At 52.8% G+C, this 25,486-nt stretch overlaps 1 protein-coding gene across 1 annotated transcript in view; it reads right to left on the reverse strand.

Annotated features, from left to right (window-relative positions):
• The window catches only part of ARHGEF17 (Rho guanine nucleotide exchange factor 17), a 244,457-nt gene that overhangs the window by 74,973 nt on the left and 143,998 nt on the right, over positions 1 to 25,486 (reverse strand). The window contains exon 2 of the mRNA XM_048839474.2: positions 11,074 to 11,151. Within this exon, the coding sequence (XP_048695431.2) occupies positions 11,074 to 11,151 (78 nt within the window). The remainder of the gene's footprint in view (positions 1 to 11,073; positions 11,152 to 25,486) is intronic.

The raw sequence follows: 25,486 nt of genomic DNA on the forward strand, positions 1-25,486 counted from the left end.
CAGAATTTCCAACACAACCCAGTGATGGCGCTTGCTGACAAGAGACTCCATGTAAACTAGCCACAGAGAAAAAGTACAAAGGAAATGTGCTCAGAGTTTATGGGCTTCATAGTCACTCACAGTCCAAGGGATGCTAATGAAACAAGTCAACTGTGTGTAACAAATGAAATGCTCTTGCGGTATAGCCCACCACTCCTGCTCCACCTCTCTCCTCTCCCACCCCAAGTGGCTAGGTCCATCCTCAGCACCTCTCAAGAGTGCCGAGAGGCCGAGGAAGTGACAGAATCAATGTGGTGCTGTTTACAACAGTCCAATTGGCGAGAGTTTAGGATGGCTGCACGGAGCGCTGCTCCTGCCTGGTACATTTGGAGGTGCTGCAGTCCAGCATCCATGGCCTACTCTGATGGCCCCTTGGTGCTGCACATGTAGGGCCTGATCCTGAGATATCAGTGGGGGCTGAAGGCACGCCGCACCGTACAGGATCAGGCCCTCACATGGTACTTGGCAGACTGAGGCCCTGCCCCTGCTGAAGTCCATGGAAGTCTTGCCATTGACATCCATGGTAGTAGGATGTAGGTATTCAGGAAAGCCTTGTAGTCAATGCGAGATGCAGCCTGGACCTCAGCAGCTCTCAGGATCTGCCCTACAGGGTAAAGGCACTTACCCCATCCACACAGCCTTGGGGTATGTCTACACTGCATGTAAGCCTAGGCTTAGTGGAGCTGGAGTCAGTGGACCCTGGGTTAGAGAACCCAGGGCTTGAGCATCTACACTGACTGTCAACCCTAGGTCAAGAATTTTCTAACCTGGACCTGAAACCGGGGCTCCGGCGTCCACATTGCTGTACGCAGGCTCAAGTCCAGCCAACCATCTCCCAGACTTCCTAGCGCTCTCCTGAAATGTGGCCTTTCTAGCCCTGGGTTGGTGGTGCAGTGTAGGAAAACTTGACTGTCCATCAGATTGGACAGTCCAGAGGACAAAGAAACTTGGCCCGTGGGATTGTGGGATACTTTGGATGGAGTCCCAGAGCATGAGTCTACTGGGGCTGTGTCTGCACCACAAAGCAACAGGGCTTAAACCCTGGGTGCCTGCTTGACACAGGCTCAGACCCTCACCCCCAGGGGGCCCAGGACCCTGGGTTAGTGTGATTTGTGTGTAGATGGAAAGGGCATGAGGCCTGAGCTTGAGTTCGACCCCTGGGCTTACACTGCAGTGTCAACGTACCTTACGGACTAAGGCCTGCATCACAGTGCACTGACATCTGCGGGAGTCTTTCCACTGACTGGTGTGGACTGTGGATCAGGCCCGAAGCCGGACAAGACAATGGATGGAGCAGCAGGTAAGCAGACCATCGGCGTGAGGAGGACAGGAAGGAGAGGAGGTGGATGCCTGGCTCATGGTTCAGCAGGGCAGAAGTTCAAAGCCGGCAGTGGGAGGAGCGAGGCGGGGTGGGAGGCGTGGGGCAGTCAGCTGAGAGGATTGTGGGGCGTGGAGGAGGTGCTGAGAGCAAAGACGGAGGCGGGGATCTGATGCTTGGGTCTTGTCGCAGCTCCTCACCTTGGGAGCCAGGCTGAGGGCAGCTCCTCGAGGCTGGGGACACTGACTCTCCATGCTGTACAGCTCCGAGCACATTAGACCATAGAAGACCATAGAATATCAGGGTTGGAAGAGACCTCAAGAGGTCATCTAGTCCAACCCCCTGCTCAAAGCAGGACCAATCCCCAATTTTTGCCCCAGATCCCTAAATGGCCCCCTCAAGGATTGAACTCACAACCCTGGGTTTAGCAGGCCAATGCTCAAACCACTGAGCTATCCCTCCCCCCAACCCATGCTCACCAAATAAATCGCCCCCTCAAAAATCTGAACTCCCCCATACCCTTTGTGGGGAGGGGAACTGTGAATTCCAGACCAGAACCCCAATCCCCGCTTCAAGACGACATCCTCTCCTACCTCCCTGACGAGTCGACCCAGAACTCCGGATCGCCACACCCTCAAACCTAGCGGCGGGTTTGAAATCCAGACTCAAACCCAGATCCACGTTTTGCAGCTTCTCGTTCACAGAGGTGGCCAGCCAGTCAGCCGACACCAGCAAGACTTGAGCCTCATGTATACCATTGTAAATCATCAATAACGTCCCCAAAGTCAATGGAGATGTACAGGGTAAGAGCAAGTATCCAGGGAGCTGGGGTGGGCTGGGGAGGGGGAACTGTACTTGAGGTGACTGGCCCAGCCTGCCACCTGTGTTGCTATGGCTACACTTCTGGCTTTAGCCCGCGTGCTTGATCCAAGTGAGTGCACATCCGAGCTGGAAATCAGGCCTCCAGCTCCGGTACAGACGACCCAGAAACTGGTGTAACTGCAAGGAGTGGCAGGCCCGTGTTATTCACTTCTCCACCTCACTGAGTGCCACCAAGAAATCACAATGGAAATACAGCCAAATGTGGGCTTGTGGACTGTACCAATGTAAGGATGGTGAGTCGCGTTTGTCGAGGTCCCAGCTGAGATCAGGGCTCCAGTGTGCTAGGTGCTGTACGTACACAGAGCGAGAGACAGGCCCTGCTCTAAGAGCGTAAAGGACAGACAAGTGGTGAGAGGGGAAACTGAGGCGCGGAGCAGTCAAGTGACTTGCCGATGGTCACACAGCCGGTGAGTGGGACAGTCAGTAATAGAAGCCAGGCGTCCTGAGTCCCTGGCTAGTGCCCTATCTCTCTTGATGGCTAGCTGGACAGACAGACATGCCCTGCAAACCCCAAAGACGCAAGAAGCTGGAGGACTCTTCAGCTGTTTCCACTCCCACCACCTCAAAACTCAGCCATGGGCAGCGCTGGAACGGAAGACGTTTTAATTCACTTTGTGGGAATAGAGGTGCGGGGTGGAGGGAGGGGACAGCTTGTTCCTTCATTACATGTTCCATCTCCTGCACCAGTCATTCCTGGGGGCGGTGTGCTTTGCCAGGCTGCACACATGAATAAGACAAGCACATTTCCAAGAACTTCCCTGCCTGAATTCAAGGACTCTAAATGCTTATTATCCACCTGTCCTTCAAGCCAACCAAGTGCCCACTCCCTATTCTCCATGGTGGATGACGGCCCCCAGGTGCTGCTGAGATGGAATCTTGCTTCATTACGCAGCTCCAAAGGGATGGGCGGCCCTGTGTGTGAGCTCCAGCTTGCAGGCAGGGCACCCCGAGGGGAAACTCATATGACACAAAATCACTGCAGCACCGTGGAAATCAGTTTGTGCTGCATTGGCCCGAGCCAGCAGCCCACTGACTCCGCAGTTCAGTGGTACTTGGCCCTAACCACAGAGCCATCCCTCTGTCCTCTAGCTGCAGGAAGGTGGGGGATTGACTGTGGTTTCCCGGTACCAAGTTTTGCACCAGCTCCAGAGGGTTTAGAGAGGCTCTGAGACTTTTCCAGCTGCTCTCAGCTCCCAGGGAGCCATCTGGATGCTGGGTATAGCCAGAGTAACGCAGGCCATGCAGCTAATATTTCCCACCCATGTGCAAAATGACTTTTGTTATGAGCACCAATATGGAGGTGATATGTGACACACCACCTTCATATTGGTGCACATAACAAAATTCATCTGGTGGGGGTGGGGCCAAGGGGTTCGAGTGTGGGAGGGGGCTCAGAGCTGGGGCAGAGGCCTGGGGTGCAGGGGTGTGAAGGCTCCAGTTGGGGGTGCAAGATCTGGGGTGGGGCCGGGGATGAGGGGTTTAGAGCTGGGGCAGAGGCATGGGGTGCACGGGTGTGAAGGCCCCGGCTGGGGGTGCAGGCTCTGGGGTGGGGCCAGGGATGAGGGGTTTGGGGTGCAGGAGGGTGCTCCAGGGTTAAGGCGGGGAGAGAGGGCTCCCCCCAGTGCTCTCTTCCCACAGCAGCACCTGGGCTGGGAGGGGAGAGGCGCCTCTCCCCGCCATGGGAGCTCTGGGGCTGGGGCTGCAGGACAGGTGTCCATCCCCCGGCCACAGCAGGTCAGGGCCGGGGGAGGACCGCTCCGGGGTTGGGCCGCTGCTGGGTCTGGGCCGCTCCAGGGCTGGTCCGGGCCACGCCACCCTGGCCACACCTGGGGCTGGCCCGGGCTGCGGCTGGGCCCAATCTGGCTGCCCCGTCCCAGCTGCGACAGGTCCGGGCCGCAGGCTGAGTTGGGGCCGGGGAGGGGCTCCCCTCCTGTGGCAGGTTGAGGGCCGGGGGAGGGAAGGAGTGTCCCTCCCCCAGCTGTGGCAGGTCCCCGCTCCGGGCGGGTTCACTGAGTGTTTGCACGGCGCTAAACAGGCTGCTGGGCAGCCACGCGGCCACCCAGTTTACAGGGACCTTAGGCTACAGCAATGCCTCCTCCCCACCCCCTACCAGAGGTGCTGTGGGGGGGTGGCCAGCAGCCCGTCAGGCTGGTTCTACGCCAGCCTGTTTCTGTCCTCTTTGCTCTGCTGGCGTGGTGCAAAGCGAGCAGAGCAGGGGGCCAAGAGTTTGGCCAGTGAGTTAAAATCATTATTTAATAAGGCAGGCACAAAAATTACGTGGGAGCATTGGTGCCGCTTAATCATCACCTACGTGCCCACAGACTGGGTACCGGGCGTATTTTTGCATTATAAGAGAGCAGGTGCCAAGCAGGAGGCTGGACTGAGGGGCCTTTCCCAATCAGGACTCCTGGAGCGGATTCTGCCCTCTCTTCCATGGTATTCTGTGTTGGTTCTTTCCCACCACTGCTGCCCCGGAGTGCTCTCGGACGTGTGTGGGTGATGCTCACTGACGTCAGAGGAAGTTGTGTTTGTGTATCTGGGGACAGAGCTGGGCCCTTATTGCTCAAGCGACCAAGCCGCAAAATCCACATCCTGCATCAGCCCCAGTGAAAGGGTTCAGGAATTACAGTTCCCACGGAAACACAATTCACTACCAGACATAATGCTAACTGCGACCCTGCTGAGCCAGATGGTTAGGGCACTGGAGTAGGACTCGAAAGACGTGGGACTGCTACAGGTTTGCTGTATGATCTTGGGCAAATCTCTTATCTGGGACCTCAGGAAACAGGTCTTTCCCCACTTATTCCAGGCCATTTGCCTCAGTGTTGATCCCCAAGTTGGAATGTTTCAGCTCCAGAGATTAAAGTCTTTGGAAAGTTAGGAGTGACTGAAAGTCGGGGCTTGCAACAAGAGGTCCAGGGTGACCTGAGCTGTCCTGCTCGCTGCCACGCCAAGGCCAGGATCCTATTTAGGGAGGCCAGTTCCGGCAGAGCATTCCAAACAGCCCAGTGGAATGAGGACGACCTTGGGTGCTTCTACTCACTTAACGGCCAGCTGGCCTCAGACACGGTGACATTTCCCCTTTGTATACATGACTAGATGACATGCAGTTCACACATCTTAGAGTTTTGGCACAGTTCTCCGCTTCAGAGGGAGATGGGACCGATGTAGAGTTCATTTAAAAGTTAGACTGCCGTGGGGCTTCTAATGCCGCACAGGGGACATGAATCATGAGAAATCCCCCCCTTTTTTCAGGGGTTTAGAATAAAGCTGTTTTCAGACATTCTGGGACGAGCTTCAGGATATAAGCCCTTAGCCAGAGAACACACTTTTCATTTGGATTTAGGACCTTGCCCAGAAATACGTTCCACTGACTTTAAAACCAAACGGTCTCAGACTACCATCTCTCATTTGCCACAGTCACTGGGTTTGAGTTAACACACAGGGGGAAATGGAGTGCGTTTAGGGGTTAAAGCAAGAGACCGGCAGCCAGAACTCCTGGGTTTCATTCCTGGCTGTGACACTGCTTTGCTGTTTGACCTTGGCCAAATCACTTAACCTCTCATTCCCCCATTTATACAACGAGGATAATAACCATGATCTCAGAGAGCTTCTCAAACATTCATTAACTGAGCCTTCCAGGATCTTTGCAAGGAGGGTTAAGGGGTGAAAATTGCTACCTCTACTCCTGGTGAGGGACAGACATTGGGCATCCATGGTGAGACTGTGGGAGCTATCAGCTGCCTTCACGAGGTGTTGGCTCCCCTGTGAGCTGCAATGGGAGCAGATGGGGTTCCCCCCAGCAGGTTCATTCTTACTGCACAAATCTGAGAGCTCCCAGAGAGTGATTGCTCCTGTGTGTGGAGCTTTCCTCCAGGCACCTCCCATGTTCAGTGTGCCTAGGGGGCTGTTTGGAGGAGGAGGCATGGACTGTACTTCATCTGACCCAGCCTGTGCCATCAATGACCTTCCCCAGTGCTTGAGGTGTGGATGTCAGCTAGCTAGCTGAAGGCCCATTGGATAAAAGCGAGATGGTGCTGGTTGGCTGGGGGAACCAACCAGAAGTCGTCATGAAGGTGACATTGGCACAGTTTGACTGAAGGGGCATGTCCATCATTTGGCATGAGATTTCACAGCGGGGGGCAGGGGCACTGCCAGCTGGTGTCGCATGATCACATGGCAGCAGCATCTTGCCTGAAAGTTGCAGTCTGGTTCTTTTGCACGGGGCCTTTGCCAGCACGGTCCGTTGCTTTGCCATCTGCTGCCAGGCTCTCTAGGCAGGGCTGCCCCTGCTGAGTACATGTTAGGTGGTGAAATGACAACAGTGCTCGGTCTGAAGCAGCCTGAATCTGGAGACCTTCCTAGTATGTTGCAAGGCCCATCGATTTGCCTGGGCATTTGAGCAGGAAGGGGCGCAATGGGACAAGAAATGGTGTGACTGTGGGCCCGTAGGAGATGGTTGATTCGATCTCTGCGGTCGGTCATGTCATGATGGTTCAGATGACGGTGACGCCTAGAGGTCCCAATCAGGGATCAGAACCGCGTTGTGCTAGGTGATGTACATACCCATCCCGGCCCTGAAGAACTTACAAGCTTACCACAGTGTTAATGAGTGACAACATGCAAATACAATGAACATCTGGGGGTTGGGGGGAGGAAGACCACAATGAGACTACGTGCTGTATGGACGTTATTTTAGTGCATTTTTTTAACATTACGTGAAAGGTGCGAGAGCTTGGCAGAGACACTTCCTCTTTGTTGCGAATGGTGAAATATTGGCTCCCTCGCAATCAAGAGCAAAACGTCCATTGACTTCAATGGGGCCAGGATTTCACCCTGCAAATCCAAAGGGGGAACACAACTGTTTCGAGAGCGCACACCTGGTTTCAAGCTAAGTACCTGTATCCAGCCTGGCAATCACAGCAGAGAAAGAGAAATAAATGCTCCTACTAAATTTAACTGCCTGGCCTCAGCCACCTGGCTCTAAGCATCATGACCCCACGGAAAGCACCTTGTCACAGCCTGATGGGCTGGAGCAGCTGTGATGGGAACAGTTCCTAGGCCTGTTAATCATCCCCACAAAGCCTGTTCCTCTCTGAACTCCAACCCTCCTCTCTGCGGAGTGATACAATGTAGGAATGCTCCCTGGGCATCATGGGATATCCGAGGGGAAGCGTTTGTTCATTAGCGCTCTCTCCCAAGAGCTTATGTTCTGCATCATGCTGTTCTCTCCTAAGCCTCAGGGCTTTTTGTCCCCTGGCTCCTGTGCGCCCTGGCTCCAAGGCCATTCCCTGAAAAGCAGAGACTTTCTGGCTTGGGTTAGACCAAAGGGTTTTCTTTTACAAAGAAATAAATCAAAGATGTAGCTGAACAAGCAACAGAAAAACCACTCAGCAGGAGCAGCCTTTCATGCCTGCCGGTCCCTGTATTCTTGGTGTCGCTGCATAGGAGTCAGCTTTGCCTGCTTCATTTTTCTCTGGGAGCTGAAGGACTTTTGCTGGTCTCCCACTAAGGAGCTAGGACCTCAGGGGTCCACCCATCGATTGACTGAGAGAGGACGGATGGGATGGGAGATGCAAAGCTGCTGGCACTGTGTTAACACACGCTGTTCGTGCAGCGTCCCTCATCGCGGCTATCTATTTATATGGCCCTCATCACTGTGGTATAGGAGCGCCTCACGCTCCTTAATATTTATTCTCACCCCACCCCTCTGAGGTAGGCCAGTGCTGTTCTTCTCATTGTACAGATGGGGAACTGAGAGGCAGGAGTCTTGTCTACACTAGCACTTTTGTGGGTAAAACTTTTGTCGGTTGGGGGTGTGAAAAAACACACCCCTGATTGACATACGTTTTCTGGACAAAAGCGCTGGTGTGGACAGCCCTATGTTGGTGGGAGATGTCTCCTGCCGACATAGCTCCTGCCACTCGTTTTGGGTGGTTTAATTATGCCGGCAGGAGAGCTCGCCCCCATCGGCAAAGAGCAGCTACGCGGGAGACCTTACAGCGGCGCAGCTGCAGCGGTGCCACTGTAAGGTCTGTAGTGTAGACAGAGCCTAAGTGACTTGCCCAAGGTCACGCAGAATGCCTGTGACAGGGCTGGAGATTGAACCTGGGACACCCAAGTTCCAGGCAGGCACCCCAGCCGCTAGACCATCCTTTCCCGCCTCTGTTAGGCCAGCCACTGCCCCTTATCTTAGATTAGTTTGAGCTCTTCGGAGCAGGAATTGTCCTGCTCTATATTTGTACAGCACCTAGCACAATGAGACCCTGATTCTCTACGTGCTACTCTATTAGAAACAAAGATAAAAATAATATTCCCTTATCCAAAAAACCCCCCATCCTTTCGGGCCGTTTTTATGCCTCACGAAGATTAAAAAGGGCACACACCCAATATTTGCTCCTTGTGCGGGTCCCTTTTAGCACTAACAGTTGCCGGCTGAGCTTCTCAAGCAGCTCACTTCTAGACCAACACAATCTGGACACTAACATCTAGTCCATCTCCATGCTGCCGCAAGATCGTCCCTGCTCTGGAGATGTCTCTTCCATGGGCTCCTTGATTAACTTTGTCATCATTAATATTGCACCGCAGCCTGGGGAGAATCCAGGCCCCAGCAGAGGTGGTTTATCCTGGTAATCTCCAGAGGTCCCTTTCTCTGTATCACAGGCTACATGAGAGATTTCTCCCAGGCCACACGTGAATGCACCAGGGTCTGCACCTGTGGCCACGTCTGAACCCTGGCTGCAGCTGGCTGGCTATAGCAGACTGAGTGACTTCTTAAAGCCATTGCATTCCCCAGGTCTGTGGGTACAAGTCATGGCTTAGCAGAAGTTTACGAATATGAAGCTGGATATCAGCCGTTGCACATCCCACCGGGTCACCCCCAGGGGAGGTAGCTTTTCAAAGTCCTTTTCCTACAGTGTTCATTCAAAGGTCCCTGAGGGCAGCTGGGCCTGGGAATACACATTTTGTTCCAAGCGGTTAATGAAGATCAGCGTAACGAAGTGTCATGTAACACTGTCCAGGGTTATTCCGAGGCGGACCCTGCAAAGTTAAACACCTGCTGGTCTGGTGAAATCTGTCTGCATGTAGAGACATCTAACACCAAACGCTGCCCGTCCATCCCAAGGGACAGGAGTCCAGAGCCCCTCTGAAGAGCAGAACGCCAGCCATTGTCTGAGGAGGCAGGGCCTCAGCTGGAGCATCCTTGACTCCTCTGAGTCAGGCTGCGGCAGCACCCGATGCTGTGACGGATTGCCGCCTCCAGTCCCTTGGCAAGGGAGCTTGCCACTCGTCCCGCTGGACTTCTCTGCCGTGTGTCATACTGCTGGTCCCCAAGTACCGTCCCACCTCCAGGAGCCTGTGGCGGGGAACGGCTCAGGTTCTTCCTCCCAGACTGAACTTAGAGGGTCATTCTGGGCCCCTCTTGCTCCAATCCCAGAGCTGTCGCCTGCGGCGTCCGGCAAAGTTCATGCCTCTTCCCCCCCGGTATCCAACATCTAGGCAGAGCCACTAGGGGAGCAGCGAGGTGTTAGCAGCAGGCAGACGGCTCCCAGCTCTGCGCCTCCTTTACACCCACTGGAAGCAACAGCATCTCCCTGCTTTCTCAAGGCCTGTGTGAAGGCTGAGTGTCTAAAGCTAACCCCAGACAAGACAGAGAGGATGCTGGCAGGAAGGGGGAAGCACAGGTCGCAGTGAGCACAGCACCCCAGGGCTCTGCTCTTCCCGTAGGCTCCCTTCGAACGCCGAGGCCAGTTCAGGGCCACATTCCAGCCATGCAATTCCAATGACATCCTCAGTTGTATGTGGAGGCAGGATCTGGCCCAGTGCTCGCTACTACAGCACAATGATACAGACACTGACAATCACAGTCTAGCTCAGAGGTGGCCAAACTATGGCCCACGGGACCGTCCTGCCCGGCCCTTGAGCCCCCGGCGGGGAGGCTGGCCTCTGGTGGTTAGGGGCGGGGGGTCCCGGGAGGGAGCAGTCACGGGACAAGGAGCAGGGAGGGTTGGCTGGGTCGGGAGTTCTGAGGGGGGGCAGTCAGGGGGCGTGAAGTGGGAGGGGGCGGATAGGAGGCAGGGGCCTGGCTGTTCGGGGAGGCACGGCCTTCCCTACCCGGCCCTCCATACCGTTTCGGAATCCCAATGTGGCCCTCAGGCCAAAACGTTTGCCCACCCTGGTCTCGCGAGAGGCCTGCCAGCTTCTTTTGAGGTAGGTGAGACAGCAGGAGCATTTGCAAAGGGAAAGAGACCAGACAGCACCCTCACTCACTACCCTGCTTTCGGAGCCATGTCTGGGTGCAGCACTACACTCGAGGCCAGTGGTTCTTAACCTTTACTGCAGCCTGCGCCCCTTGGTTCTCAAAATATGTTCTCGCACCCCTTGTCAAAAATCGGTGAAGTAGGTCAGTTCTTTAAACCTAGATATGTTTTTGGTTTGTATATTACAGTCATCGTTAAAAATGTATAATGTTAATAAATACATAGGTTTGATGAAACAAATAGTTGTACTTATGTGCCTGTGTTTAATTTGTGTTTTCGATGATCTACCTTCTAAAAACATCTGGCGTGTCTCCACCCCCAGAAAGGGCATCTCGCACCCGCAGGTTAAGAGCTACTGTGGATGTGGATGTACATCTGCATAAGATAAAAGCCCCACCACTGCTGATCGCTAAGGAGCTGTGTTTTTTGGAATGGGTCTTGTGTCCCAGCCTCCATGTCCCATGTGGGACACAGGTTCCAATCTCTGCGTGCAGTCCATGGGCTTGTGCCATCGACCCCCCGCTCCCCTCCCCTCCCCTGGGGCGTTCTGCACGAGCCTCGGCAGCACGATACCTGCATCAGGGTGCGGAGGGACTCCACGTAGGACTGCTCAGTATCCAGGAGCGTCATGGTGACATGTTTCCGCATGTCCTGCAGAGAAGGAAAGAGAGACGGTGAGAACCCAGGTGATGGCCATGGCCGAGATACGCACGTGCCACATCCGTTCCACAAGCAAGGTGGAACTCGGAGGGCCACGGCCGAACCAGCCCCTGGGAGCCGCCCAGGAGAACTTCCTCCATGTTATTCTTTTCCAGTACCCGGCCTTGCAGTCAGAGACGGCGAGAGAGAAAAGGCCTGATGGTCAGCAGGCTGGGGGCACTCCAAGGCCCCTGAACCCACAGAAGGCCAGGCCCTCTGGCACATCACTTGCACCCAGGATGCTTGGTTTAGAGGCGAGAGGATGGCACCAAACCCCACCATTTTTGGCTTCATCTGGGCAGCACAGCCTAGGCTGCTGAACACAGACAGCCTGGCTTAGCCCTTACTGACAAAAATATGGTGTTGGCACAAAGACCCAGCTGCCTCAAGCCCCAGGGCGACAACCGGAGAAACCTGGTGCTGGTAAACGTCCCTCCCCTTCAAGCAGTCTTTTCCACAACCCCCTAGTCTCCATGGAAGATCCTCCTTTACCCAGGAACCTCTCCTTGCATGCTTGTTTCCTCACTGGCCCTTTAAATGCAGAAGAGAAGCAGTTGCAGCCCCTTCCGTCCTACCAGCTGGTGACTATGCTTACTGGGCCTGATCAGGAGCACAGGGCCTGCCAGACTGGATCAGACCCAGGGTCCCTCTAGTTAAGGGCCCATCTCTGACCATGACTATCACCAGCTTCAGTGGAAGAAGCCCTGTCTCAGGCAATGATGGGGTACCCTGCCCCATGGAAAGCTTCCTCCAAGCATGGGGGGTTAATATTCCTTCCACAGCTCTTGTTCCTACACTGCTTGACGCCTTGTGCAGCCATATGCACTGGTGCCATTTCAGTGTGAAATCCTGCCATGGGCGTACCTACAGCAAAATAAGCGTGGTTTAAACTGAAATAATCAGAGAGTTTGTGTTTCACTTCTATAGCACCCCTCCACCTGGGATCTCAAAGTGTTTCACTCTTGTTAATTAATTAATTCTCAGGCTTTGTCTACACACAGATTTGCACTGGTTTAATCAAACTGGGTTAGTTGAACCAGTGCAACGTCTCCACTGTCCACTCAGTCCCCCGGACTTACAGTCTTGGTGTCGTCTGGGGATTTGAGTCTATCCTTCTGCCCCACACGCAGGTTCTCACCGAATCCCGCTGCCTCTTCCCCTGTGGAGACGCCCCTCAAGCTGTGCTCTGGGGCGCCCTTTCTGGTGTTCTGCACAATGGAACAGTTCTCTGACAGCCAAGCAGCGGGGGATGAAGGGATCATACAGGAAAGAGGATTATTCCCTTCGAAAGCTGGACAGCCACTGCTCCACAAACCTCACTTAACGTAAGATGGAGCTTGGTAAGTGTCTGAATGGGAATATATGATGGGGATGCCTGTGATAGCAGGGGACTGAACCCTTGAGGTCCCTCCAGGCCTACGTTCCTACGCTCCAACCCAAACTCTCCTTTGGGGTCCCCCTCGTCTCTCCCTCGCTCCAGCTCCTCAGACTTTGTCGTACTATTCTTTACACTCAGGAAACACCTAGAGGCTCTTACAGGGGAGGCAGCATGTCCTCGTGGACAGAACACTGGCCGGGGACTCCTGGAGACCTGGGTTCTATTCCCAAATCTGCTGGAGGACCTTGGGCCAGTCACTGCACCTCTCTGTGCCTCAGTTTCCCTATGTGTAAAATAATGATACTGACCTTCTTTGTGAAGGCTGCCCACACTGATCCCTTCTCAGATGCTGCTTGCCTCATGCCTGGCCTTTTCTCAGCTATACCGAATTTGTCGGAGCGAGGCTGTCAAGTCAGTGCTGCACACACCTTAGCTTAGGAGCAAACAGAGGTAGCCACACATGGGCAAGTGGCAGAGAAGGCACGACATGATAATGGCTGCAGAAAGGAAGTAGCAGCAACGTAGCCATTATTCATGTAAAACAACCGCATAGGAAGTTTGAATTTGAGGAAATGGCCCCTCGGCACTTGCAACCTGTTTCTTCTTTCGGCTCCTGATTGCCCGGCTACTTGCACATTAACAACACCCCAAAGCCACCAGAAACTTTTAAATAGCCCGGCTCAACACAGAAGCGCTCAGCTTTCTGCTGGCAACTGTTCCAGCTAAAGGCTTCCTCTGTGCTCCATCTAGCCATCCTTTTGCAGCAAGAAATTGACACACCAATGCTCATTTCACGCCAGTTTCACATCAGTGCAACTCTGCTGACTTCCTTGAAGGATGCCATGTTTACACTGGCATGAGATCAGAATTAAAGTCCGATGGGGGCAAATCAGCTGGTGTAAATTGTCATAGCTCCACTTGAGCAATGGGACGATTGTTGCTTCCCTTGAGAGACTATTCCACCCGTCCCTAGTTCACCCCGATATTCACTCCCGAATTCTCGTTCATTTAATTTCACCTCCTTCCTCCAACTTCTATCCACTTTGGCCCATCATGGGTCATTGCCCCCAATTTTTCCCCGTGGGTGCTCCAGCCCTAGAGCACCCATGGAGTCGGCGCCTATACTTAGATCCCCCTCTTTGTGACACCTACTCCCCCCTGCTATGCCATAACTACTGCCCCAGCTGCATCTGCAGGGCCATCTGAGCTGGATCTCCCTTGATTTAACAGAGGGAGCTTCTGGCAGGGTGTTTTCCAGGAGGGATCTGAGAATTTGGAATTCATTGTCACCAGGATCTGAAATAACCCAGATCTGTTGATCTTCAGGGCATGCTGCAAAAAGCCCACCTCTTTTCTTAGGCTTTGCCCACCACTTTAATGCAGCCACCTCTGGGGAGGAATGCAGCAACTGTTTATCGCCCCATCTCAGCAAAGCACTTAACCAGAAGCTTAATTTTAAGCATATGCTTGAGTGTTGTACTCATCCGGGCCCGCGAACGTTGTGTCCCTTTCATGGTCAGGGGAAATATACAGAGCTGAAAGGCGGCTGAGACACAAAGAACTCAGACCTCTGCCCTTGCCCAAAAGGTTCAGAGGTCTTTAATGATCAAACATGGCCACATGGTCTGTATTCATCAGAGAAAACAACACCTCCTGCAGCACCGTGACCCCTGACGCCCCACTGGGAAGGAGTCAGTCCTCACGCCAAGGGAAAAGTCCTGCCTGATGAGTCATGTATTCCAGTCCAATTCTCCCTACCTTGCTGGAAAGTGGCCTAACCTACAGCCCCGCAGCAGGGCACGCTCCAGAACCCCAGCAGTGGAAATGCCTCCCGCAGCTTCGGCAAACCCCGAGTGAGCTCTCTCCTGCCCGCTGCCTGCTCACGGGCCTCGCTCCTTAATTATCAATTAAAAGCTTCTAAACACACACTGGGCTAATCTGACGTAATTATTGGATTAATTACATGCCGAGGACTAATCTCAGTGTTCGTTTTCAGAGGTGCTGTTACTGCTCCAGGCCAGCCACATGAGTCAGCCCCGCGGCTGTTCTCCAACCCACACAAGCAGCCCGAGCTGCAGCAGCCCACGGCCCTGCAGGTCTCTGGCAGAGCAGCAAGGATCTTGGCCACCGCAGGCTGTTTGCCTTCCACCTGCGCTTGTGTCCGGACAGCTCACCCCCGCCCTGCTCACCGGAGCTGGGCCTGGGTGAGGGCTCAGTGAGGCGCTCAGGATTTGGCTGATTGTTATGATGGGTTGCATGCCCACACAGGGGAGGAAGAATCCCTCCCCCCCCCGCCCCGACACCCTTGTGTGGGGTACCCCAACCTGGGATCAACGATAAGTGCTGCATACCCGCTACTCCCGTGGGAGCAGGTGGGCAGGGACCGGATGCAGGCTCAGCTTTACCCCCACAAGGTGCCACCTGGGGGAGGGGGCACAAGCTAGCAGCAAATCACTATTCCCCTGGAGCACTGGGGAAGCCAGGCAGGGACTGTGCCTCTGAGGAGCGTCTGAGACAGCCTGCCCCCAGCGGCTACTCCTGCAGCCCATGTGTCCCCCTGCAGCCCACGTGTCAGGGCTGGGCCCCATGTCCCCATGTTATTCAGTTCAGATCGCCCACTGGCCTTAGATCTCTGCTCTGGACACGTAGGGCCATCAGTGCCTGCACGACCAGGAGGGTCTCTCTCTGCCACTGGGTGCCACAGGCATAGAAGACACATGCCGGCCTCCTTGAAGGCCCAGCCCAGCCACCTAGTCACCAAGGGATCTTGATCCAGCGCCTCAGTCTCCTTCCAAGGCAAACACTAGAGGAGGGAAAACCAGAGGAAAGCAGCCTCGCAAGGCTGCAGCCAATGCACTGAGAGTGCCCGGAGCTTCCACGAACACTTCATCGGATGCATGCCATGATGAAGTGAGCTGTAGCTCACGAAAGCTTATGCTCAAATACATTTGTTAGTCTCTAAGGTGCCACAAGTCCTCCTTTTCTTTTTGCGGATACAGACTAACACAGCTGCTACTCTGAAACCTGTCTTCTAACAGTGGCCAATGGCAGGTATCCCAGAGGGGATGAACAGAACAGGTAATCGTCAAGTGAGCCATCCCCTGTCACCCATTCCCAGCTTCTGGCAAACAGTGGCTAAGGACACCATCACTTCCCATCCTGGCTAATAGCCATTGATGGACCTATCCTCCATGAATTCATCTAGTTTTTTTTTGAACCCTGTTATAGTCTTGGCCTTCACAACATCCTCTGGCAAAGAGAACCACAGACTGACTGTGTGTTGTGTGAAAAAATACTTCCTTTTTTTTGTTTTAAACCTGCTGCTTATTGATTTCATTTGGTGACCCCTCCTTCTTGTGTTATGAGAAGGAGTAAATAACACTTCCTTATTTACTTTCTTCACACCAGTCATGATTTTATAGATCTCTATCATATCCCCCCTTAGTCGTCTCTTTTCCAAGCTGAAAGTCCCAGTCTTATTTATCTCAGCCGTTCCAGACACCTAATAATTTTTGTTGCCCTTTTCTGAACTTTTTTAAAATTTCAGTATACCTTTTTTGAGATGGAGGTGACCACATCTGCAGGCAGTATTCAAGATGTGGGCATATCATGGGATTTATAGAGAGGCAATATGATATTTTCTGTCTTATTATCTATCCCTTTTCTAATGATTTCCAACATTCTGCTAGGTTTTTAGATGGCCACTGCACATTGAGTGGATGTTTTCAGAGAACTCTCCACAATGACTCCAAGATCAGTTTCTTGAGTGGTAACAGCTAATTTAGACATCTTCATTTTCTATGTATGGTTGGGATTATGTTTTTCAGTGTGCATTATTTTGCATTTATCAACATTGATAAATTAGGGGAAGAAGCAAAGGCAATTCTACATGGGATGTCAAGACATGCTGACACAAGTAGCCCATGCAGGTTTGGCCTCGACCCTGCAAACGGCTAGGCCTTTAGATCAACCTAGCTACATCGCTCAGGGCTTTTAGGTCTCTGAGCGCCATAGGTAGGTTGACCTCCCCCGCACTGCAGATGCGGCGAGGTCTGTCGAGCGAGCTACCACCTCTCAGAGAGGAAGAACAGAAAGGCAACTGACTGAGCCCTGAAGGAAGCAGGGGGGCGTGGGACTCTGGTGAATGCACGGAGCAAGTGCAACAGTTGGGGTCCCTGAACCGGGAAGGACCTTTCTCCCGCCTGGCCCATGAGGAGCCACAGAAGTCAGCAAGAAGGAGCGGCCCAATCCCAGTGGCCCTGGGAAGGCAGAAGGGGCAATAACATGAATTTAATCTAATTGCCTTCTATGACGAGATAACTGGCTCTGTGGATGAGGGGAAAGCGGTGGACGTGTTGTTCCTTGACTTTAGAAAAGCTTTTGACACAGTCTCCCATAGCATTCTTGCCAGCAAGTTAAAGAAGTATGGGCTGGATAAATGGACTATAAGGTGGACAGAAAGTTGGCTAGATTGTCGGGCTCAACGGGTAGTGATCAATGGCTCCATGTCTAGTTGGCAGCCGGTATCAAGTGGAGTGCCCCAAGGGTCAGTCCTCAGGCCAGTTTTGTTCAATATCTTCATAAATGATCTGGAGGATGGTGTGGATTGCACCCTCAGCAAGTTTGCAGATGTCACTAAACTGGGAGGAGAGGTAGATACACTGGAGGGTAGGGATAGGATGCAGAGGGCCCAAGACAAATTAGAGGATTGGGCCAAAAGAAATCTGATGAGGTTCAACAAGGACAATGCAGAGTCCTGAACTTAGGACGGAAGAATCCCATGCACTGCTACAGACTAGGGACCGAATGGCTCGGCAGCAGTTCTGCAGAAAAGGACCTAGGGGTTACAGCGGACGAGAAGCTGGATATGAGTCAACAGTGTGCCCTTGTTGCCAAGAAGGCCAATGGCATTTTGGGATGTATATGTAGGGGCATTGCCAGCAGATCGAGGGACGTGATCGTTCCCCTCTATTCGACACTGGTGAGGCCTCATCTGGAGTACTGTGTCCAGTTTTGGGCCCCACACTACAAGAAGGATGTGGAAAAATTGGAAAGAGTCCAGCGGAGGGCAACAAAAATGATTAGGAGACTGGAACACATGAGTTATGAGGAGAGGCTGAGGGAACTGGGATTGTTTAGTCTGCGGAACAGAAAAATGAGGGGGGATTTGATAGCTGCTTTCAACTACCTGAAAGGGGGTTCCAAAGTGGATGGCTCTAGACTGTTCTCAGTGGTAGCAGATGACAGAACAAGGAGTAATGGTCTCAAGTTGCAATGGGGGAGGTTTAGGTTGGATATTAGGAAAAACCTTTTCACTAGGAGGGTGGTGAAGCACTGGAATGGGTTACCTAGGGGGGTGGTGGAATCTCCTTCCTTAGATATTTTTAAGGTCAGGCTTGACAAAGCCCTGGTTGGGATGATTTAATTGGGGACTGGTTCTGCTTTGAGCAGGGGGTTGGACTAGATGACCTCCTGAGGTCCCTTCCAACCCTGATATTCTATGATTCTATGATATTCTATGATTCTATGAATCCCTTGCACCGAAATCATCCTAGGCCACATCTTAGTGGAAATACACAGTGACTGCCCACTCCTAGCACGGGAGGCAGATGTTTTTGTTGCTATGGCACAGGGCTCCCAGGAGACCTGGAATGCAGCCCTACCTCTGCCACGACCTTCTGCACATCACCGTTGTCTCAGTTCCCTCACTATATAAATGAGGATGACCAACCACACATGTGCGAGGACGACACTTGGAGGCTGCTGTAGAATGGCTCAGTGTTGCATGACATCCTACAAGGGGGCAGGGGTGACTGGTCCCACCGTCCCACTGCCTGTATTCTAGCCATGACGAGCGCTGTGTGTTCATGACTAGGGAGAGCAAAAACAGACCCTGGGATTGGTTTCGCTGTTGGAAGCACGGCTAACAGGACATTTGGGGCCCGATTCCTAGTACGCAGGGGGGAGAGAGGGGTGCCTCAGCACAGACACAAGGATGTCTGCATGCGCCATTTGCCAGTGGCAAATGCCTCTGGCTAGGTGTGTGCCCTGCATGTGCTAAACAGGGATCTGTGCAGTCACATTTGCAAATGAGCGAGAGTTACCCCTGATGTCGGATTTCTCATCCAGAGAGCTCAAAGCACTCTATCCTCAAGAGCCCTGTTTTCCAAGATGGGGAAGACTGAGCTGGAGAGGGACAGCCAGACTGGATCGGCTCTGAGGTCCATCTTGTCTCCAGCACCGGAGGTGTCAGATGAAAGTGCAAGACACCTCGAAGCAGAGGTGAACCTACCTGCCCAGTGTCAGGCAGCAAGGCCAGGACAGAGAAGAGAAGAAAACTCAGGCCTCCTGACTCACAGCCATTCACTCTATCCATTGGCCCACACTGCCTTTTGGTCCATATCTGGGTAAAGGCCACCAAGCCCTTCACACTCCCCCACTGGTGGTGTAACGCTAGTGAGACATTTCTACTTCCACTCAGCCCCGTGCAGAGCCCTGACAGGAGCTCCTCTGCATCTCATGAAAAGACTGAGTTTCCAGAAAGGCTCCAAAGTGGAAGAGACGCAACATATGTCTGCAGACGAACCCGACGGGGATCAGCCGCTGATGCACTGCTGCTGCAGCGATCAGTGCTGGGAAAGCACCCTAAGAGGAGGCAGTTCCCTCCTGAGTGCTGCAGAGTGCCATGCTGATCGTAGGATCACAGAAATGGCAGGCTGGATTAGACCCTGAGAGATCATCTAGTCCAGTCCCCTGCACTGAGGCAGGACCAAGCAAACCTAGACCATCCCTGACGGGTGTCTGTCCAACCTGTTCTTAAATCCTCCAGTGATGGGGTTTCCACAGCCTCCCAAATTCAGAGCTTAACTATCCCTAGGGTTGGAAAGTTTTTCCTACTATCTAACCTAAGTCTCCCAGGTTGCAGATTAAGCTCATTACTTCTTGTCCTACCTTCAATGGACAAGGAGAACAATGGATCCCCAGCCTCTTTTTAAAAGCCTTTAACAGATTTGAAGACTGTTATCAGGTCCGCCCCCCCCCCCCATCTTCTTTTCTCCAGACTAAACTTGCCCAATGTTTTAAAGCTTTACCTCGAAGATCTGGTTTTCTAAACCTTTGATCATTTTTGTTGCTCTCTTCTTGACTCTCTCCCATTTATCCACCTCTTTCCTGAAGTGCGGCACCCAGAACTGGACACTGTATGCCAGCTGAGGCCTCATCTGTGCCGAGCAGAGCAGGACAGTTACCTTCCGCGTCTTACCTACGACACTCCTGTTAATACGCCCCAGAATGAGATTTGACTTTCTCACAACTGCATCACACAGTTGAGTCATGTTCAGTCTGTGAGCCGCTATAACCCCAGTTTCTTTTTAGCAGGACATTGCTGCCTAGCCAGCTGTCCCCCATTTTGTAGTTATGCATTTGATTTTTCCTTCCTAAGTGAACTACGTTGCACTTGTCTATATTGAATTTCATGCTTGCTGTGGCCAGTTCACCAAGGAGCACAGGGACTGCCAGACCACAGCAGACCCATCGTCCATCCAGTCCAGTATCCTGCCTCTGACAACAGCCCGTACCAGATGTTGAGAGGAAGCAGATACAAGATAAGCTGTCTCCACACAGCTCTCATGCGGATCTCTCCGGGGAGGTTCTGAGAGATGTCTTGGTAACCCAGCTGTGCCAGCAGCTCCTTGGCAAATTACATATCCAGAAAAAAACAGAGGCTTCCTAACAGCAGCGCTGCAGCGAAACTGGTGGAGACGCCAGCGGTGCTGGCGGGAGTCCTCCCTCCCCCACAACACCCAGCAATCTTTCCATTTTCTAAGCAGCATGCCCGTCCTCGTGCGGACCCTGTGTGCGTCCCAGGCAGCCTGCTGAGCCTTGGTGGACCGGTTCGTCTCACCATCGTCGTCGAGGTCTACAGCCCCAGGCCCAAGCCACAAGGTGCCTCACAGCCTGTAAAATAATGGGCCCAAGCCTGCTATGGGATGTCGGCCACTCCTCCTGTCCTCACTAGGAGCACCTCCCATTGGGTGTTCTATGCACCTCGCCCCCACCTCCCAAATGCAGCCACCTCTGGGGAGGAATAGTGCCAACCACAACAGTGGTAGCTATGCCGCACAACAGTTCGGGTTCACGTCCGATGGCACCTCAGCGGGACGGGCCACCCTGGCACAATGCTGAAGCTCCGAGGTCAGCGATGACCCAGAGGGAAGATGGCTACTTATTAAGGGCCTGAGCTAACAGCCACTGAAGCTAATGGAAAGAGTCTCCCGTTGATTCAATGGGGGCTGAATCAAGTGTGATATGACCAGTGCCCCTTCCTGCAGCACCCTGGATACTTCCTTGGAATTCCTTCCCTCCAGACACTGACTGCCCAGGGCCTGCTTAGCACCTGTGCTCTCCTCCGCCACACTTCCATCAGGTTACCTCATCCACAGGAACGGGGAGGATGCAATCTGACACCCGACTCCCAGACTTCCTCAAAAGGAACCCCTCTGCCCACTGAGCCACCCACATGCTATCACATGACAGCTGCCAATCCTGAAAGCAGCCTGGGGTAAATAATTCTTAGACCAGCCAGCGCACAGGCAGGGAATGCATGAAACATTAATGATAATGTATATTTTAATCACATTTGCTTCACTTCGCTAGATGCTTTCATATGGCACACACCATCCAAGAGCAAAATGCTCGAGACAGACCAACTAATAAGGAGAAGGAAAGCTCATGGAATTGGTAAGCAACGGGCTACTGATCAATCTGTCACTTCTAGGTCACCAGTTCAAACACAGCCCTGCTGGGGAGTGATCAAAACTCTTTACCGTCTGAGGGCTCTTTGGGAGCTTAGGCTGTGTGTTCAGCTTGCCTGACAGGGGAGGGGAGGGACTGGAGAGGAGGCAGTCTGTGCGAAAACAAGACAAGCAACCAACTCCTACCACAGCCACCGGTTACTGCTTCAGAGATTAATCAGCATCAATCTGCAAGAGATCGCATGAGGTACAGGTGCCAGCGTCCCTTACGCTAGGGAATTCCAAGCTGGCGGGGACTGATCCCCAGAGGGCAATTTTGCAATCATAAAAACGGTGCGACGTGGTGCATAAATAGCAAGGCCCAGGTGTTAACATGCGTGTGTCCATTGCCAGTGCACACGTGGGTAAGCCACCCATCCCCGTGACAGCTGGGTGCACCGGACACGCTTTGCATTGGGAGCGACTGACGTTACTCAGCACAGGGCCAAATACTCAGGCAAAGTCACCTTTGAGTTTTGCCCAAGTAAAAACCAAGGAAGGATTTCAGGATTCGGCCCACAGGGAGAAAGAGACAGCATAATCCCACCCCATACAGCACCTAAACTTTAAAAGGGGAAACACCTAGCAGATAGACCGCCACAGTGCCAGGGAGTCGAGAGCCCACAGTACTTGTGCCCAATTCCCCTCTCAACTACACCCCAGCAGCCCCACTGTCAGCAGCGGGGGTACAGCAGCATGGCCCACAGGAGGGTTTGACCCGCCTGGAGGTTTGAATGAGTGGGGATGGGCCTAGGACTCCATAGATGCCATTACGTGGCATACAAGGGCCACTAGGAACTTCCCAGAGCCTGATAGGCCACTGTGATTTGGTCTCATTTTACATCCGCTCAGCACAGGTCTCACTGACACAAGGACAATCAGCTCCCAGGGCAACAGCAGGGACAAACGCCAGATCCGCCTGCTCTGTAAGCAACTCGAGCTCTTGAACGAAAGGCGACACTGTTAGCTGTGCAGGGCTTATGACACACGGTCGAGCCGTTCTGATTCTGACCAGTAGATGGCAGTGCTGTACCCATACCAGGTTAACACAGCAGGCATGGGTGTACACGTACAGGAGTGAGTTCATGATGGCTCTGGAGTCTGAATTTAAACCCAGCACAGCACAAACTCCCTTAACCAACACCTATACCCTGCGCTCACCCCCAGGTATTAAGCCCCATGGCCCTGGCTTCTGAACATACAAACAGGAAGCCCTCTGCAAAAAAAAAACAGCCAGGCTGCAAGCAGTGTGTTCCCCCACTCCACTCAGCTGGTTCAGAAACAAGCAGCTGCAAATGCACTGGGGACTGGAAGGAAGCCTGGGGATAGGGCAGAGAGCCGCAGAGCCAATGTGGAGGGCGTTGCTTTCCTACTGATTGCAATGGGTATGCATAAGGGGCTGACAGGGATCCACTAGCCCTTCCCCTTGCTCCGCCCCTCCCCTTCCTCAGTTACATTACTCAAAGCACACAGACTGGCTGAACCTAAATAAGCTGATTGGCCAAGACCAGCCTGTAGCAGGCTATAAATAAGTCATTCTTGCCTTGAAGAGTATTAGTCCATGGAAAAGTACTAACTATGGGGGCTGATCCTGCTCCCACAGAAGTCCACAGGAGTTCCACACGGACTCCAGTAAGAGCAGGTTCTGGCCCCACCGTACTGATGGGCTACGTACACTAGAGAAGGATGGAGGAGAGCAGGGGCCCTTCATAAATTCATGCAGCGATCTCAATGCTGGGCAGTCCTGCACCGCTGTATGGAAGGTCAGAACATTGTCCAGTTTCAGGGGGAATGGAGGATGCTCCATTGCTCGAATCATTTAAAACGAGACCAGACGAAGCCCTAGGGATCACACCAGAGGGAACAATCCTGCAGCTGTCCCAGAGACGCAGACCAGGTGATTGAGGGTTCTAGCCTCTGTGATTCAGTCACCGGCGTACAGCAGCCGTTGCGTTCTCGGAAGGCTGCTGTTCTCTGCAGAAAGAGTATGCTCCATTTAGGCTCAGCCCTGTTTCCTCACTGCCAGAGGATGAAAGTGTTTGTGGGAGGAGCAGACTTGGTCTCTGTGGCTCAGTTTGTCTACACTGCACTCAGAGGCATGACTGCAGCAGGCGTAAACCTAAGCTAGCTTTCATTTTAGCGAGCTCAGGTCCTAATGGCAGCGAAGCCATGGCAGCACCCACTAGCCACCCTAGTACATACCCAGGCTCCCTGGCGGGCTTGGGCTCGGGCAGCTGTGCCATGTACCCAAGCTAGCTAGCTTTAATCTAGCTGGGGTACAGGTGCTGCAATCACTCCTCCAAATGCAGTATCAACAGTAACATGTCCCAGCAAGGGGTGGACAGAGGAAACTCCAGAGGGGGGAGAATCCCTGGGCTGGGGCTTTTCTTGTTTTTTTAAGAAGAACCTTTAATCAAATGAAATCACCCTTCAGACACCCTGGAGTAACCAAACCCCACATTTACCCAGGGCCTGCCATCTTCCCGGTGCTGGGCACGCACTCATTCCCGGACAGCCAGGGATGTGAGCACCCTCTCTTTGAACATGGGGAGACTGAGGGGTTAAGTGATGTGCCCAAGGCAGCATTGCCTAGCAGCTAGGGCTGTAGGCTGGGAGACAGACAACCTGGGTTCTCGTCCTGCCACTGACCTGGGGCCTGTTGCTTCCCTCTCTGTGCCTGTATTTCCCTCCCAACCCTTTGTTGGTCTTGTCCACTTAGAGTGAGAGCTCAGGGCAGGGACTGTCTCTCGCGATGCGCTCAGTACAATTGGTCCCTGACTCTCGTCACTACCTAAGGGCAACAATTAAATAATAGTAACAAGGCTACAGTGACAGAACCAAGATTAGAAGTCAGCACGTATCAATGGTTTGGTGTCAAACTGGGAGGGTATATATAGTGGGGTCAGCCCTGGGTCTGGTACTATTCAAGATTTCATTAATGACTTGGATAATGGAGTGGAGAGTACGCTTACAAAATCTGCAGATGACACAAAGCCAGGAGTGGCTAAAAGCACATGGGAGGACAGGATTAGAATTCAAAATGACCTTGACAGATTGGAGAATTGGTCTGAAATCAACAAGATAAAAATTCAAAAAAGACAAGTGTGAAGTGCTACACTGAGGTCGGGTCTACACTACAGCCTAGGTCGATGTAACTACATTGCTCAGGGTTGTGAAAATTCCGCACCCCTGAACGACGCAGTTAGTGCTGTCTACACAGAAGGTTAAGATTGGTATACATCAAAGGGAAAGTTTCTCCTCGTGGGGTACCCCATTGGCGTAGGAGCATCTCCACTTCAGCCCGACACTGGGGCAGCTGCAGCGTTGCAGTGTTTTAAGTGTAGACCTGCCCTTAGGAAGGAAAAATCAAATGCACAAGTACAAAATGGGGGCTAACGGGCTAGGCAGCTGTCCTGCCGCGGGTTAGAGTGGATCACAGATTGAACATGAGCCAACAGGGTGATGCAGTTGTGAAAAAGGCTAATCTCATCCTGGAGAGTATTACCCGACTGCCGTATGAAAAACTAGGGTGGGAACTGTCCCGCTCTATTTGGCGCTGGTGTGGCCTCAGCTGGATACTGTGTCCAGTTCTGAGCACCGCCCTTTAGAAAAGAGGTGGGGAAATTGGAGAGTCCAGAGGAAAACAACAAAAATGATCAAAGATTTTGAAAATCTGACCTATGAGGAAAGGTTAAAAAACTGGGCAAATTTAGTTTCAAGAAAACACGACCGATAATAGTCTTTGATTCTGTTAAGGGCTGTTATAAAGAAGCCAGGGATCAGTTGTTCTCCCTGACTCCAGAGAAGAGTGAGGGGGGATTTGATAGCAGCCTTCAACTACCTGAAGGGGGGTTCCAAAGAGGATGGAGCTCGGCTGTTCTCAGTGGTGGCAGATGACAGAACAAGGAGCAATGGTCTCAAGTTGCAGTGGGGGAGGTCTAGGTTGGATATTAGGAAACACTATTTCACTGGGAGGGTGGTGAAGCACTGGAATGCGTTACCTAGCGAGGTGGTGGAATCTCCTTCCTTAGACGTTTTTAAGGCCCGGCTTGACAAAGCCCTGGCTGGGATGATTTAGTTGGGGATTGTTCCTGCTCTGAGCAGGGGGTTGGACTAG

Source organism: Caretta caretta, chromosome 1, assembly GCF_965140235.1.
Source record: "Caretta caretta isolate rCarCar2 chromosome 1, rCarCar1.hap1, whole genome shotgun sequence".
Lineage (NCBI taxonomy): Eukaryota > Metazoa > Chordata > Testudines > Cheloniidae > Caretta > Caretta caretta.